The 16,930-nt window shown below is 51.0% G+C and overlaps 1 protein-coding gene across 2 annotated transcripts in view; it reads right to left on the bottom strand.

Annotated features, from left to right (window-relative positions):
* Nucleotides 1–2,863: 2,863 nt before the first annotated feature.
* TBX20 (T-box transcription factor 20) overlaps nucleotides 2,864–16,930 on the bottom strand; it is a 39,174-nt gene continuing 25,107 nt past the window's right edge. Inside the window, exons 5-8 of one of the 2 annotated variants that reach the window (XM_061565877.1) lie at nucleotides 12,053–12,211; nucleotides 6,813–6,889; nucleotides 6,054–6,169; nucleotides 2,864–5,328 (exon numbers count right to left, since the gene is read on the bottom strand). In XM_061565877.1, the coding sequence (XP_061421861.1) occupies nucleotides 4,943–5,328; nucleotides 6,054–6,169; nucleotides 6,813–6,889; nucleotides 12,053–12,211 (738 nt within the window). In that variant the 3' untranslated portion in view covers nucleotides 2,864–4,942. The remainder of the gene's footprint in view (nucleotides 5,329–6,053; nucleotides 6,170–6,812; nucleotides 6,890–12,052; nucleotides 12,212–16,930) is intronic. The other variant, XM_061565878.1, reaches the window with a different exon arrangement.

Below are 16,930 nucleotides of genomic sequence, written 5' to 3'. Positions count from 1 at the left end.
TGTCCCGGTATACGTTATCCGGAAGAGGTTTTTTGATTTTGGTATTTCATAACCATTCAGAAGGGGCTTTTGTTTGAACCGTTATGTGTCTGGAACCTAAGCACCCACCCACCCAGACTTGTTCGCCAAGGGAGACCCGAGCAGGAGTTCAATGCTCCAGGCGACATAGCTCTGAGGATCATTGGAACACATAAACCCAACCACCACGACAAGGTTACGATCTTTCGGTGGGGTTGGTTACGTTATTTAGCAGGCGTCCATACTGGTCAGGTTATTTAGCGGGCTTCCATGTTGATTCAGTTATTTAACGGGCATCGTTGGTTCAGTCGTTTAGCGAACGAGGAGGCCTCCTCTTCCCAGGGTTCAAGTCCCATTCCCACCTCCACCACCAGAGGTCGCGGAACGAGGCCACGCACTGACACGGCCACTCGGGGTGAAAGGTGGTCCTCTCGTGCATGTATGTTGAACTTCTTTCGCACCGTATGTAGCCAACCGAGCTAATCGGAGGTGCGGAAAAAATCGGAGGTGCTTCTGAAGAGGCGAGCCGCTAGTCTTGACAGAAGGGCCATTGCCCGAAACGTCGCCTGTACGCGTTGTTCTCTGAATGCCACAGGGTTATGGACGGATGCGCTGAGTTTGTTGTGAATTTCGGTCGTGCGCCGCTACCAACGCAACTTCACCCAACAATTCGCCATTGAGAGGGCACCGCGTGTCCGTGCGCTGCAGTGGCATCAGCAAGAGCAGACTCGAGCTCCTGCGTTCACTCGGACCCATATCTCACGGAGTGGTTCCCTGACAACAACATCTGGCAGATCACTAGCGTTGGTTCAAGCGAGCCTCACTGCTGATGAGACAATGAGTGACGCAGCCCGTCCAAGGTGTTGCTTGTGTTGAATCTATGCCGCCGAGATGCACTCTCAGAAGGCTGATGACGGGATGAATAGAGCCACTCGCATTGTTGACGTGGACAGGTTGGAGGCTGTTGTTCTGCTCGGTTATTGTGTCCCTTGCGATGCAGCAGCTGTAGTTGTGCCGTTGTCCACAAGCGGCCATCACGTGACTTGTGTGGAACCGAGAGTATAATAAACATCCACCTCAACCCGATAGCCCGAACCCGATAGCCATAATACTAACCCATACTTGGAGTTACGGGAGTTCCAATTCCATTTTAGGAGTCCCAATTCCATGGCACTGTGCATTAAGATATGTCATCAAAATGATTGATGTATACTTTGGGGAATGATGCTGCACTACGTGTTCAACTGATGCTGCACTACGTGTTCAACTGATGCTGCACTACGTGTTCAACTGATGCTGCACTACGTGTTCAACTGATGCTGCACTACGTGTTCAACTGATGCTGCACTACGTGTTCAACTGAGGCTGCACTACGTGTTCAACTGATGCTGCACTACGTGTTCAACTGATGCTGCACTGTAGTTAATTCTTACAAAAGCTGGTGGCGATCCAATCATCGTGGAGTGGCAAGTGCCCTGACCATTTGGCTCCAGCCCTCCTGCAGGCCATCATTGTACCGTCCTTCACATCTTTTGATTCTCCGTTTCCACTCCCAGGAAGTGGTGGCAGAGAATCCTATGAGATGCAAGTTTAATATCTTGGGTCCTACGCGTAGCCGCTTGATGTCGAGGTGTAACCACCAAATATGGGTTCGGTTTTTCAATCGTTGCATTTCCACATGAATGGAGAGTCTACACCGTTTGTATGCCCTGGTCACACAGCTTCATAAAGACAGCTCACAACTACCCATGAGCACATAAATAACAAAATCCTTTATACAGCCATGCGTGAACATCTCCCAAACAAAGTAACAGGTTTGCTTTGGTACGTAAAGTGGTGCATGTGTTAAATTAATAGCGTGCATATACATGTCACCATTTAAAAGTCCATAATTAAGTCCATGGCTGCCCGAGGCGTGCCCCCGAATAAACACACAATGAATGATGTCCATCTGTTTTTCAAAAAAAGTTAAAACTCGAAAATGCACCACATACTTTGAGCACAGGATAAGCCAATAGTCAGCTATATTCTTGCGTGTGGTAGTATGTTCAGACGCTACATACCAACTTCGAAGTCATCTGGCCACGAGACAGCTTCAGCAGAAAGTTGGTGTGGTTTTTCCATTCCTCCACTGAAAGAGTGCAAGCTAAGCGCTTCACGCTGTGGTCCACAGTTTGGGTTGCATGGCCATACTCGCACTGCTGTGTGTCTTGTCTTTAATTTCCCATTCGTGAAGCTGTGCTCATCAGCCTGTTGGTGCGAGGCGGTTGATGACCCACCGGTGTCTTCGAGAGCCAGGAGTTGTCCGCTGTTTGGGTCTCGAAGAGGTGTTTAGTCACCTGTGTAAATGCTGCATTGCGCTTTAAATACAATAGTTGGACATTACGCCAAGTATTTTGTTTCTAGTAGATAGTGTCTTCATTAACAATGTTTCTGTGAGCAGTGGCAATAGTTGACACTTACGTTTGCATGTTGCTTTCTGTATGTTGCCTATTTGCAGGTGTAATGACGTGCACGTGTCTGCCTCTCCACATTCAGCCATACATGGCTATTGGTTGCCAAGTGTCTCTGTCACGTTGCCTGGTTTTACTGAGTTTGCAAGTTTTCAAATTACTAAGTTGTTCATCCTTATGGAAATTAAACTTTTCTGGTCATTATTTATAATGGTAACACATTATTCGCTCAATGGAATAAAAATACAATTACATTATACAGTAAATTACGAGGTTGTTGAATAATGCACATGTCAATGTGATGCTTTGACTGAAAGTAAACTATGATACATTCAAAAGCAGCAACATGATCTTGCATAATATAGTTTGTAGGTGAATTAAACTAAACTAACTACCAGGTAAGACCTACTGAGTGACACAGTTCCCTTTCAGAAGTGACCTAGCCACAAACGATAGCGCGTTAAAATACCTTGTCCTGTGTACATGGATAAACACCACATACTCTTAATGCATGCTTCTAAATATGGAGGGAAAACCAGAGGACCTGGAGAAAAATCCACACAACCACGGAGAGAACATGCAAACTCAAAATATACAGGTGTCAGGGTCGGGATCGGGATCGAACCTATGGCCTCCTACATACTAGGAGAGGGAGTTAACATTTTGCCACCGTTTTTCTGTTGGGATGCAGTGTTGTGCAGGCATTGAACGCCTCCTCAAGTGCACACAGGGAACCTTTCCCATTGCCTTGCGGTAGTGATCGTGGTAATAATTGAAGGTGTAGACATATCGTGCATGGTGCAATTTGAGAGCATTTACGATAAGAACTTGCACTTGCAGTACACCTAAATGTATCATCTGGAGACTACTATGTAGTGCCTCGACTGTGTGATGAGGATCCGCTTTGACGATACGAATCAATGGATGATAAATTAGTCATAGACCGTTCTGTATACTCCTGCAATTTGCACGCAATAGTTGTCATAGAATCAGCATTGTTCTTTGTGTTAATTGTACAGAGCAACCAGCAGTACCAAGTGAAGTGAAAGCTACAATACCATTCAGAAATAATGATCACATTACAGAAAAAATGTAACAACTGATGTGTTGCAAATAAAAATACACGTTTAACATTTTCGAAAATACAGCATATTTTGGATTTACAAAGTCTCTGAATATGATTGAATCTCAAGACAATTTAGCCGAAGATAAATAGTAAAATTTGATAATAGTCTATGTGTAACTGTATGAAAGTGTTCAAACTCGTTTTCTTACTCTGTGAGACCACACACACCGTAGGGAAGAATGGGTGATTGGCAGTTTCTGAAATAATATTGGGAATTCCCTGCAAAATATATTGCAGCTCACATCACTACAGTAGCCAATGAATATAACACTTACAGTGTGACGAGTGAGAGTGCCTGTGACACATGTAATGGGAATATGGTTAAGATGAGACCTGAATTTTCAAATCAGAGAACCATCAATCAAGTCAAACACAATAGGAATATAAACAACAGAAATAATAGTGACTGTGGCCTACACTACAGTGTCTCTTGTCATCTCTGGAGTTGTTGGAACTGAAACCTGGGTCACCACCTCTGTAGCTACAAAGTTTGGCTTTTGAGCTCCGTCACCAAATTTTACACAAAGGTGCAATTTATATTTTTCTCCATAAAGATGTGTCTGGTGCTGGTAGTTGTCGCTTCTGAAAAAGAGCTAAATAGCTCAGTCAGCATTACCTGGTAAAATAACAATAGTTTAAGAGATTTTTAAAAGGAGAAAAAACATTCATTAACATAGAATACAAGAAATCATAGTAATTCACGACCCTTATCAATCCGCTATTGGATGAAGGCCTTCCCAGGTGTCAGTTGTGAAAGCTTTTATCATACTTTAGCATGCTGCTAATTGGCAAAAGTTAAATTTTTTTTATATAATTTTAATATATGTAAATATACTCCACTTGCACTTAAGCCAACGACATTTATTGTCGATGCACAAATGCTAAATTGATAAATGTTGCGTAAATGTTGGTTACATATGACCAGAAGTCAGTATGCTTAGTGTCAGTCACAATGGAATTACATTCTTTTTTAAATAATCATTTAAAATGAATGTAAATTTAAAGACATTACTCAAATATGATCCGCACACACACATCTGGAACACGTGCTTGTGGAAAACATTCTTAAGAACAATGTTCACATCAATAGTGAATGTGGTGTTGTTCAAAACCCACTGCTTGACAGATTGGTGGGGTTAGTATTTGTTTTTTAGTGCGAAAATATGGCATTACAGTACTGTATGTTATTTGACTGGTTATCAGCAGAATGCAATGCCTATTTTCATTACTATTAGCAAGTGTTGGTTATAGCTTGTACATACACTTCTTACATACTGATTTTGAAAAAGAGTGCTCTGCAATGTCAATATACCAGGTATTGTAATGACTGGAACGCTTAAGGAGTTTACACGAACGGTGTCATGATGGCATTGTGGTTCCTGAGTCTCTGCGTTGATTCGTAAGGGCCTTGCTGGAAAAGGTGGTGATAGCGAGGCACGGGGCAAGTGGGAAATAGAGGAGGAGCACCCTGCGGTGGCACAGCCAGGTTCATCCGACTCGTGGCCTGTAGGGCTCCTGCAGCGTGTGCCGGGGCTGGGGCACCAGCCGCGTTTCCGGCAGCGCCTGTAGCGGCTGCGGCAGCAGCTGCTAGGTGGACCCCCAGTTGACTGTAGGGAGGAGGGTGGGGTGCTGGCCCCGGATGGGATGCCATTGAAGGCTGGAAGACAGGCAGCCCTGCATGACTTACCCAGGCACTTAGCGTCACGCCACTGGTATGCGAGAAGACTGGCACTGCATGCAAGAGAGAAATAACTGTAAGATTCAATGTATTTGATGGCGTAATTATTTGCTTAAATTTCAAGCCATTTTATGTTCAAATGAGCATTGAGGCGGTGATCATCTCCTGTTTACGGCCCTGAGTTAATGGTGGAAATTACACATCCTTATGGCGAGGTAATATCTACCCATAGGACAACAACTGTTGACTTCCGTACAAAGTGGCACTCATTTTATTAACCCGAGAGGGATGATGGGCCGAGTAAACTCCCAAGCAGGATTTAAACTTGCAATCTTCCGATTATAAACCACTCACCCCACCTCTAAGCCACAGAGCACACAATAGTAAACAATTATACATCAAACTTTAGGGCGCTTTGTAAATCCATAGGAGGATGCAATCCTCCCCACACGATACTCCACCATGAGGGTGAAGAATGGAGGTGGAACCAGTTAAGATCTCACTCACCACCGTTATGGTCAGGAGCCTGACTGAGGTCGTTGGGTCTATAGCACACTGTGCTAACCACTCTGCCACCACAACCACCACACTTAGTGGCAACAGGGGGCAACAGTTTTCCCGCATTTCATTTGGAAATTGCTTAGTTGTAACAAAACTTGAGGATATTGTCAACTTCACCCATTCACACCTCATGTGAAACTGTATTGGCATCCGGGACACATGAAGTTATTCTCTGCAGACCATTCACACATCTAAGTTACTCATCACCCACACTCACCTTTGGACTGAGAGCCCTGATCGTCATCACAAGGGTAGACGTCATCTTCCCCAGACAGGGCCCGGATGGGCGACCTGGCATAAGTGTGTTTCTGTATCAAGCTCTCCACGCTGTCCCTGGCCCCATGGACACAAGATCCACACAGCCATGAGGTCGCGTCTTCTTGGGGCTCTGAGCCAATGCTTATCAACATGCATTTACCATCTATCACTGTTTGCTGCACATCAATGTAGAACACTTAACTTCACTTGCAATTGCCTTGGACATGTATCGATTTACCCACTCATTCAATAATCACCCTCATTCCATGTTGATATATATTTAACTTTATTGTATGATCAGTAATTCTAAGACGAGTTTTGTGCAAAATATATTTACATTTTTTATTTGTAAAACGTATTTTTGAGGCATTTTATAATGTGATGATTGTTTTCGCTGTAATTTCATTTATATTCGCTTCATTATTGCCCTTTAATGTTGCTTTTATCACTTTGGTGACCCAGGTCACTCACTCTCACAAATGAGACTAATCCAGGTCTCTTGAGTTCTCACCTGGTAAAACAAAATCAACTTGAACTTGAATCTACCTGACTGCCTTGTTTTGTTTAGATAGCTCTGCGCCAATATGCCCCTCCTTTAATGATCAATGTTAACACACAAGTTCTGCTCCAGCGAACAAAATGCCGTGTTCCTCTCTTTCTCACATTATAAACATTCTGACAGAAAATGCCACTATTTGAAACACGAGTGCAATCATACCTTTCCAGGTCACTGAGTCTTGAAGAGTCTCTGAACCCTTTTGCGAATGGGTTGCTATCGATCTTTAGTTTGGTAATCTGTACGCACAGTGACACACAAAGCATGGGTCAGGTCCATTACACAGGCTTGCTCTGATTTCATCAATATCTCAAACATTTTCACTTAAGTAATATGCTACTGAGACAGCTGAATGGTATAACATGCAGCAGCTGATTTAAATGTATTATTTCTGTCAAGGGCCAAATCGATAGATATCTTGAATATAAAATGTATGTCGTATTATAATTTATATCAGTTAAAACTCCTCCATTCACAATGGAATGCTTAGCTGTATAATAAATGAGTATTTTTTTATATATTTAATACACTTGAATGTTTTTTATAATGTATATATTCTCTTTCTTTACATCCGGTGAGACCAAACTGAATCAATCATCCGTTTTGTGAGGGAGCTCTGAGGAAGATGCAGGAACGATGCAATTAATATTAAATGAAAGAAACTTGCGATCTTAATCAAATAATTGATATTTAACATAAAACATGATATATTGCCTAAATATTCCAAAAAATATCCTAACAATGGCTATGGCTCTCAATGGAATAAAACTAACAATAACATTATCTTATTTAAATATCTACGGTCAAGCTATAGATTTGTAAAATAAATTCATTGCAATGATATAAAATCCCATACTGCAGTGGAGGAAGCAGCTAAGGTACGTGAGGAGGACAGGAAGAGGACTCCCAGACCACAGTGAGCCTCCTGCTGTCTCCATGGCGCTGGTCACCAGGGTTCCATGGCGCTGGTGACCAGGGTTCCATGGCGCTGGTGACCAGGGTTTCATGGCGCTGGTGACCAGGGTTTCATGGCGCTGGTGACCAGGGTTCCATGGCGCTGGTGACCAGGGTTCCGTGGCGCTGGTGACCAGGGTTCCGTGGCGCTGGTGACCAGGGTTTCATGGCGCTGGTGACCAGGGTTCCATGGCGCTGGTGACCAGGGTTTCATGGCGCTGGTGACCAGGGTTCCATGGCGCTGGTGACCAGGGTTCCATGGCGCTGGTGACCAGGGTTTCATGGCGCTGGTGACCAGGGTTTCATGGCGCTGGTGACCAGGGTTCCATGGCGCTGGTGACCAGGGTTCCATGGCGCTGGTGACCAGGGTTCCATGGCGCTGGTGACCAGGGTTCCATGGCGCTGGTGATCAGGGTTTCATGGCGCTGGTGACCAGGGTTTCATGGCGCTGGTGACCAGGGTTCCATGGCGCTGGTGACCAGGGTTCCATGGCGCTGGTGACCAGGGTTTCATGGCGCTGGTGACCAGGGTTTCATGGCGCTGGTGACCAGGGTTCCATGGCGCTGGTGACCAGGGTTCCATGGCGCTGGTGACCAGGGTTTCATGGCGCTGGTGACCAGGGTTTCATGGCGCTGGTGACCAGGGTTCCATGGCGCTGGTGACCAGGGTTCCATGGCGCTGGTGACCAGGGTTCCATGGCGCTGGTGACCAGGGTTCCATGGCGCTGGTGATCAGGGTTTCATGGCGCTGGTGACCAGGGTTTCATGGCGCTGGTGACCAGGGTTCCATGGCGCTGGTGACCAGGGTTCCATGGCGCTGGTGACCAGGGTTTCATGGCGCTGGTGACCAGGGTTTCATGGCGCTGGTGACCAGGGTTCCATGGCGCTGGTGACCAGGGTTCCATGGCGCTGGTGACCAGGGTTTCATGGCGCTGGTGACCAGGGTTCCATGGCGCTGGTGACCAGAGTTCCATGGCGCTGGTGACCAGGGTTTCATGGCGCTGGTGACCAGGGTTTCATGGCGCTGGTGACCAGGGTTCCATGGCGCTGGTGACCAGGGTTCCATGGCGCTGGTGACCAGGGTTTCATGGCGCTGGTGACCAGGGTTCCATGGCGCTGGTGACCAGGGTTCCATGGCGCTGGTGACCAGGGTTTCATGGCGCTGGTCACCAGGGTTCCATGGCGCTGGTGACCAGGGTTCCATGGCGCTGGTGACCAGGGTTTCATGGCGCTGGTGACCAGGGTTCCATGGCGCTGGTGACCAGGGTTCCATGGCGCTGGTGACCAGGGTTTCATGGCGCTGGTCACCAGGGTTCCATGGCGCTGGTGACCAGGGTTCCATGGCGCTGGTGACCAGGGTTTCATGGCGCTGGTGACCAGGGTTTCATGGCGCTGGTGACCAGGGTTCCATGGCGCTGGTGACCAGGGTTCCATGGCGCTGGTGACCAGGGTTCCATGGCGCTGGTGACCAGGGTTCCATGGCGCTGGTGATCAGGGTTTCATGGCGCTGGTGACCAGGGTTTCATGGCGCTGGTGACCAGGGTTCCATGGCGCTGGTGACCAGGGTTCCATGGCGCTGGTGACCAGGGTTTCATGGCGCTGGTGACCAGGGTTTCATGGCGCTGGTGACCAGGGTTCCATGGCGCTGGTGACCAGGGTTCCATGGCGCTGGTGACCAGGGTTTCATGGCGCTGGTGACCAGGGTTTCATGGCGCTGGTGACCAGGGTTCCATGGCGCTGGTGACCAGGGTTCCATGGCGCTGGTGACCAGGGTTTCATGGCGCTGGTGACCAGGGTTTCATGGCGCTGGTGACCAGGGTTCCATGGCGCTGGTGACCAGGGTTCCATGGCGCTGGTGACCAGGGTTTCATGGCGCTGGTGACCAGGGTTCCATGGCGCTGGTGACCAGGGTTCCATGGCGCTGGTGACCAGGGTTCCATGGCGCTGGTGACCAGGGTTTCATGGCACTGGTGACCAGGGTTTCATGGCGCTGGTGACCAGGGTTCCATGGCGCTGGTGACCAGGGTTCCATGGCGCTGGTGACCAGGGTTTCATGGCGCTGGTGACCAGGGGTTCATGGCGCTGGTGACCAGGGTTCCATGGCGCTGGTGACCAGGGTTTCATGGCGCTGGTGACCAGGGTTCCATGGGCACTGGTGACCAGGGTTCCATGGCGCTGGTCACCAGGGTTCCATGGGCGCTGGTGACCAGGGTTTCATGGCGCTGGTGACCAGGGGTTCATGGCGCTGGTGACCAGGGTTCCATGGCGCTGGTGACCAGGGTTTCATGGCGCTGGTGACCAGAGTTCCATGGCGCTGGTGGCCAGGGTTTCATGGCGCTGGTGACCAGAGTTCCATGGCGCTGGTGACCAGAGTTCCATGGCGCTGGTGACCAGGGTTTCATGGCGCTGGTGACCAGGGTTCCATGGCGCTGGTGACCAGGGTTCCGTGGCGCTGGTGACCAGGGTTCCATGGCGCTGGTGACCAGGGTTCCGTGGCGCTGGTGACCAGGGTTTCATGGCGCTGGTGACCAGGGTTTCATGGCGCTGGTGACCAGGGTTTCATGGCGCTGGTGACCAGGGTTCCATGGCGCTGGTGACCAGGGTTCCATGGCGCTGGTGACCAGGGTTCCATGGCGCTGGTGACCAGGGTTCCATGGCGCTGGTGACCAGGGTTCCATGGCGCTGGTGACCAGGGTTCCATGGCGCTGGTGACCAGGGTTCCATGGCGCTGGTGACCAGGGTTCCATGGCGCTGGTGACCAGGGTTCCATGGCGCTGGTGACCAGGGTTTCATGGCGCTGGTGACCAGGGTTCCATGGCGCTGGTGACCAGGGTTCCATGGCGCTGGTGACCAGGGTTTTATGGCGCTGGTGACCAGGGTTCCATGGCGCTGGTGACCAGGGTTCCATGGCGCTGGTGGCCAGGGTTCCATGGCGCTGGTGACCAGGGTTCCATGGCGCTGGTGACCAGGGTTCCATGGCGCTGGTGACCAGGGTTTCATGGCGCTGGTGACCAGGGTTTCATGGCGCTGGTGACCAGGGTTCCATGGCGCTGGTGACCAGGGTTCCATGGCGCTGGTGACCAGGGTTTCATGGCGCTGGTGACCAGGGTTCCATGGCGCTGGTGACCAGGGTTCCATGGCGCTGGTGACCAGGGTTCCATGGCGCTGGTGACCAGGGTTTCATGGCGCTGGTGACCAGGGTTCCATGGGCACTGGTGACCAGGGTTCCATGGCGCTGGTGACCAGGGTTCCATGGGCACTGGTAACCAGGGTTCCATGGGCGCTGGTGACCAGGGTTCCATGGGCGCTGGTCAATAGGATTTCAAGCTCCCGGAACGCCCGTGGGCCATTTCAATGTTGGCAGAACATTCCTGGTGAGCTCAACATCGCCATTGGCTACTCACTTTATCTACCTCGAGCTGCCTCGCAGCCCACCCTCTGCAGCTGGCAGCGAGGTGTAACAAACCCACTTTGGGGACAATTGTAAAGTCGTTCCGCTTTGCTGCTCCCTCAGTCCCCTCTCTATTTCTATATTAGGCCACAACACAAAGTATGCTTGCACCTGTACCTGAACCTTTTATGTCGCCTCTTGCTCCCATATGTTTGCACTCTTTTTATTTACGTACGTTGATGTCACAGACACATCCCCACTGGGGAGACAAAGGCGGCCGGGCATGGTGCTGGCCACCCAGCACTTTGTGTACTGTGTCGCCCTATATAGGTGCTCGCTAACAGCATTTGCGCCAACAGCCTGTGTCGGCTACACAGGGGATCTTTTTCACACGGGAATATAGCGCTTGTTTGCACATGTACCTCGCCTTCGCCTCGTGCTCTCATTATATTTGCACTTTTTATGTTCGTGTGTTTCATTTACGACCGTTATTTACCTTTTTCGTGAGTTGTGCAATATCCCTGAAGGACTCTGTACTAGTTCTCTGCAATTTTGGCGTTTCTGTATTTGTTTTGTTGCTGCTGTACTCAAGCACCACATATTTCCCTTGTAAAACAGCCAGGGGACTGGATAAACGGGACCATCTGTATAACAGATAACATACACTCAAACTCCATTATATGAGCGAATATTTAGCATATTGCTTCACAGTCACTTGTATAATATATTAGGGCTATAATTGTATATGTAAAGGAGACAACTTAGCTCTCATAGATGTCACACATTTTAGAAGACTGTGCCATGTTATAACTGATCTCTGTTTGACTTCAATCACGTCTATTTCTCAGATATAACAGAGTCACAGAAACTGTCTCGCTCCTGTTCCAATGGAAATGGACCAGGTGCGGTTCCGGACGAACTTAGCACAAATTTTAACAAAACTTTGGATGATTCCACCTTCATAACGAGTTGTGCAGTCAGAGTGATTCACGCCTTGTGTGAGTGCGTGACTTGAAGCGATGTACTGTATGCTCATAACATCAGGTAGCGTCACTCACCAGCTGGTTCTGGTACGCTGTCACAGCTGTGAAGACACTCTCCAGGAAGACGAATGTGCGGAACTCTTCAGACTTGAGGTTCAGCATGGACGCCGTGTGCTCCTTCTTCTTGATGATGTGGACACGTGGCTGATACTTGTGCATCGAGTTCAAGATGATCTGCAACAAACAAACGAGTGCACTCATTAGTAGGCGTTAATTGGAGCGTAGTGTGTGTATGTTGAACTTCCTTTGCACCTTACGTAAACAACCGTGCTAACCGGAGGTGTGGGGAAGGAAAACAAACTAAACACACGAAACAAGGGGACGTGAGTCTGTGTGACATGCGGGTCTGTATAGGGGGTGTGAGTGAGTGTTGACACAGGGAGTGTGGTGTGAAGGGGGTGTGAGTGAGTGTTGACACAGGGAGTGTGGTGTGAAGGGGGTGTGAGTGAGTGTTGACACAGGGAGTGTGGTGTGAAGGGGGTGTGAGTGAGTGTGACATGAGGAGTGTGGTGTGGAGGGAGTGTGAGTGAGTGTGACATGAGGAGTGTAGTGTGGAGGGGGTGTGAGTGAGTGTGACATGAGGAGTGTGATGTGGAGGGGGTGTGAGTGAGTGTTGACACAGGGAGTGTGGTGTGAAGGGGGTGTGAGTGAGTGTGACACAGGGAGTGTGGTGTGGACGGGGTGTGAGTGAGTGTGACACAGGGAGTGTGGTGTGCAGGGAGTGTGAGTGAGTGTGACACAGGGAGGGTGGTGTGGAGGGGGTGTGAGTGAGTGTGACACAGGGAGTGTGGTGTGGAGGGGGTGTGAGTGAGTGTGACACAGGGAGTGTGGTGTGGAGGGAGTGTGAGTGAGTGTGACACAGGGAGGGTGGTGTGGAGGGGATGTGAGTGAGTGTGACACAGGGAGTGTGGTGTGGAGGGGGTGTGAGTGAGTGTGACATGAGGAGTGTGGTGTGGAGGGGGTGTAAGTGAGTGTGACACAGGGAGTGTGGTGTGGAGGGGGTGTGAGTGAGTGTGACATGAGGAGTGTGGTGTGGAGGGAGTGTGAGTGAGTGTGACACAGGGAGTGTGGTGTGAAGGGGATGTGAGTGAGTGTGACACAGGGAGTGTGATGTGGAGGGGGTGTGAGTGAGTGTGACACAGGGAGTGTGGTGTGAAGGGGGGTGAGTGAGTGTGACACAGGGAGTGTGGTGTGGAGGGGGTGTGACTGAGTGTGACATGAGGAGTGTGGTGTGGAGGGAGTGTGAGTGAGTGTGACACAGGGAGTGTGGTGTGAAGGGGATGTGAGTGAGTGTGACACAGGGAGTGTGAGTGAGTGTGACAAAGGGAGTGTGGTGTGGAGGGGGTGTGAGTGAGTGTGACATGAGGAGTGTGGTGTGAAGGGGGTGTGAGTGAGTGTGACATGGGGAGTGTGGTGTGGAGGGGGTGTGAGTGAATGTGACACAGGGAGTGTGGTGTGGAGGGGGTGTGAGTGAGTGTGACATGGGGAGGGTGGTGTGGAGGGGGTGTGAGTGAGTGTGACACAAGGAGTGTGGTGTGGAGGGGGTGTGAGTGAGTGTGACACAGGGAGTGTGGGTGGAGGGGCTGTGAGTGAGTGTGACATGAGGAGTGTGGTGTGGAGGGGGTGTGAGTGAGTGTGACATGAGGAGTGTGGTGTGGAGGGGGTGTGAGTGAGTGTGACACAGGGAGTGTGGTGTGGAGGGGGTGTGAGTGAGTGTGACATGAGGAGTGTGGTGTGAAGGGGGTGTGAGTGAGTGTGACATGAGGAGTGTGGTGTGGAGGGGGTGTGAGTGAGTGTGACACAGGGAGTGTGGTGTGAAGGGGGTGTGAGTGAGTGTGACATGAGGAGTGTGGTGTGAAGGGGGTGTGAGTGAGTGTGACACAAGGAGTGTGGTGTGGAGGGGGTGTGAGTGAGTGTGACATGAGGAGTGTGGTGTGGAGGGGGTGTGAGTGAGTGTGACATGAGGAGTGTGGCGTGGAGGGAGTGTGAGTGAGTGTGACACAGGGAGTGTGGTGTGAAGGGGGTGTGAGTGAGTGTTGATACAGGGAGTGTGATGTGGAGGGGGTGTGGGTGAGTGTGACACATGGAGTGTGGTGTGGAGGGGGTGTGAGTGAGTGTGACATGAGGAGTGTGGTGTGGAGAGGGTGTGAGTGAGTGTTGACACAGGGAGTGTGGTGTGGAGGGAGTGTGAGTGAGTGTGACACAGGGAGTGTGGTGTGAAGGGGATGTGAGTGAGTGTGACACAGGGAGTGTGATGTGGAGGGGGTGTGAGTGAGTGTGACACAGGGAGTGTGGTGTGAAGGGGGGTGAGTGAGTGTGACACAGGGAGTGTGGTGTGGAGGGGGTGTGACTGAGTGTGACATGAGGAGTGTGGTGTGGAGGGAGTGTGAGTGAGTGTGACACAGGGAGTGTGGTGTGAAGGGGATGTGAGTGAGTGTGACACAGGGAGTGTGACACAGTGAGTGTGACAAAGGGAGTGTGGTGTGGAGGGGGTGTGAGTGAGTGTGACATGAGGAGTGTGGTGTGAAGGGGGTGTGAGTGAGTGTGACATGGGGAGTGTGGTGTGGAGGGGGTGTGAGTGAGTGTGACACAGGGAGTGTGGTGTGGAGGGGGTGTGAGTGAGTGTGACATGAGGAGGGTGGTGTGGAGGGGGTGTGAGTGAGTGTGACACAAGGAGTGTGGTGTGGAGTGGGTGTGAGTGAGTGTGACACAGGGAGTGTGGTGTGGAGGGGCTGTGAGTGAGTGTGACATGAGGAGTGTGGTGTGGAGGGGGTGTGAGTGAGTGTGACATGAGGAGTGTGGTGTGGAGGGGGTGTGAGTGAGTGTGACACAGGGAGTGTGGTGTGAAGGGGGTGTGAGTGAGTGTGACATGAGGAGTGTGGTGTGAAGGGGGTGTGAGTGAGTGTGACACAGGGAGTGTGGTGTGGAGGGGGTGTGAGTGAGTGTGACATGAGGAGTGTGGTGTGGAGGGGGTGTGAGTGAGTGTGACATGAGGAGTGTGGCGTGGAGGGAGTGTGAGTGAGTGTGACACAGGGAGTGTGGTGTGAAGGGGGTGTGAGTGAGTGTTGACACAGGGAGTGTGATGTGGAGGGGGTGTGGGTGAGTGTGACACATGGAGTGTGGTGTGGAGGGGGTGTGAGTGAGTGTGACATGAGGAGTGTGGTGTGGAGAGGGTGTGAGTGAGTGTTGACACAGGGAGTGTGGTGTGGAGGGGGTGTGAGTGAGTGTGACATGAGGAGTGTGGTGTGAAGGGGGTGTGAGTGAGTGTGACACAGGGAGTGTGGTGTGGAGGGGGTGTGAGTGAGTGTGACATGAGGAGTGTGGTGTGAAGGGGGTGTGAGTGAGTGTGACACAGGGAGTGTGGTGTGGAGGGGGTGTGAGTGAGTGTGACGTGAGAAGTGTGGTGTGAAGGGGGTGTGAGTGAGTGTTGACACAGGGAGTGTGATGTGGAGGGAGTGTGAGTGAGTGTTACACAGGGAGTGTGGTGTGGAGAGGGTGTGAGTGAGTGTTGACACAGGGAGTGTGGTGTGGAGGGGGTGTGAGTGAGTGTGACATGAGGAGTGTGTGGAGGTGGTGTGAGTGAGTGTGACACAGGGAGTGTGGTGTGGAGGGGGTGTGAGTGAGTGTGACACAGGGAGTGTGATGTGGAGGGGGTGTGAGTGAGTGTGACAAAGGGAGTGTGGTGTGGAGGGGGTGTGAGTGAGTGTGACACAGGGAGTGTGGTGTGGAGGGGGTGTGAGTGAGTATGACATGAGGAGTGTGGTGTGGAGGGGGTGTGAGTGAGTGTGACAAAGGGAGTGTGGTGTGGAGGGGGTGTGAGTGAGTGTGACAAAGGGAGTGTGGTGTGGAGGGGGTGTGAGTGAGTGTGACACAGGGAGTGTGGTGTGGAGGGGGTGTGAGTGAGTATGACATGAGGAGTGTGGTGTGGAGGGGGTGTGAGTGAGTGTGACACAGGGAGTGTGGTGTGGAGGGGGTGTGAGTGAGTGTGACACAGGGAGTGTGGTGTGGAAGGGGTGTGAGTGAGTGTGACATGAGGAGTGTGGTGTGGAGGGGGTGTGAGTGAGTGTGACATGAGGAGTGTGGTGTGAAGGGGGTGTGAGTGAGTGTGACACAGGGAGTGTGGTGTGGAGGGGGTGTGAGTGAGTGTGACATGAGGAGTGTGGTGTGAAGGGGGTGTGAGTGAGTGTGACACAGGGAGTGTAGTGTGAAGCGGGTGTGAGTGAGTGTTGACACAGGGAGTGTGGTGTGGAGAGGGTGTGAGTGAGTGTGACATGAGGAGTGTGGTGTGGAAAGGGTGTGAGTGAGTGTGACATGAGGAGTGTGGTGTGGAAGAGGTTTGAGTGAGTGTGACACAGGGAGTGTGGTGTGGAGAGGGTGTGAGTGAGTGTGACATGAGGAGTGTGGTGTGGAGGGGGTGTGAGTGAGTGTGACATGAGGAGTGTGGTGTGGAGGGGGTGTGAGTGAGTGTGACACAGGAAGTGTGGTGTGGAGGGGGTGTGAGTGAGTGTGACGTGAGGAGTGTGGTGTGGAGGGGGTGTGAGTGAGTGTGACACAGGGAGTGTGGCGTGGAGGGGGTGTGAGTGAGTGTGACACAGGGAGGGTGGTGTGGAGGGGGTGTGAGTGAGTGTGACATGAGGAGTGTGGTGTGGAGGGGGTGTGAGTGAGTGTGACATGAGGAGTGTGGTGTAGAGGGGGTGTGAGTGAGTGTTGACACAGGGAGTGTGGTGTGAAGGGGATGTGAGTGAGTGTGACACAGGGAGTGTGATGTGGAGGAGGTGTAAGTGAGTGTGACAAAGGGAGTGTGGTGTGTAGGGGGTGTGAGTGAGTGTGACACAGGGAGTGTGGTGTGGAGGGGGTGTGAGTGAGTATGACATGAGGAGTGTGGTGTGGAGG

The sequence above is a fragment of the Lethenteron reissneri genome, chromosome 35 (genome assembly GCF_015708825.2).
Source record: "Lethenteron reissneri isolate LAM-NWPU_2019-01 chromosome 35, ASM1570882v1, whole genome shotgun sequence".
Lineage (NCBI taxonomy): Eukaryota > Metazoa > Chordata > Hyperoartia > Petromyzontiformes > Petromyzontidae > Lethenteron > Lethenteron reissneri.
Note: the sequence above shows the minus strand (reverse complement) of the source record. Positions and strands in the feature narration are given on the sequence as shown.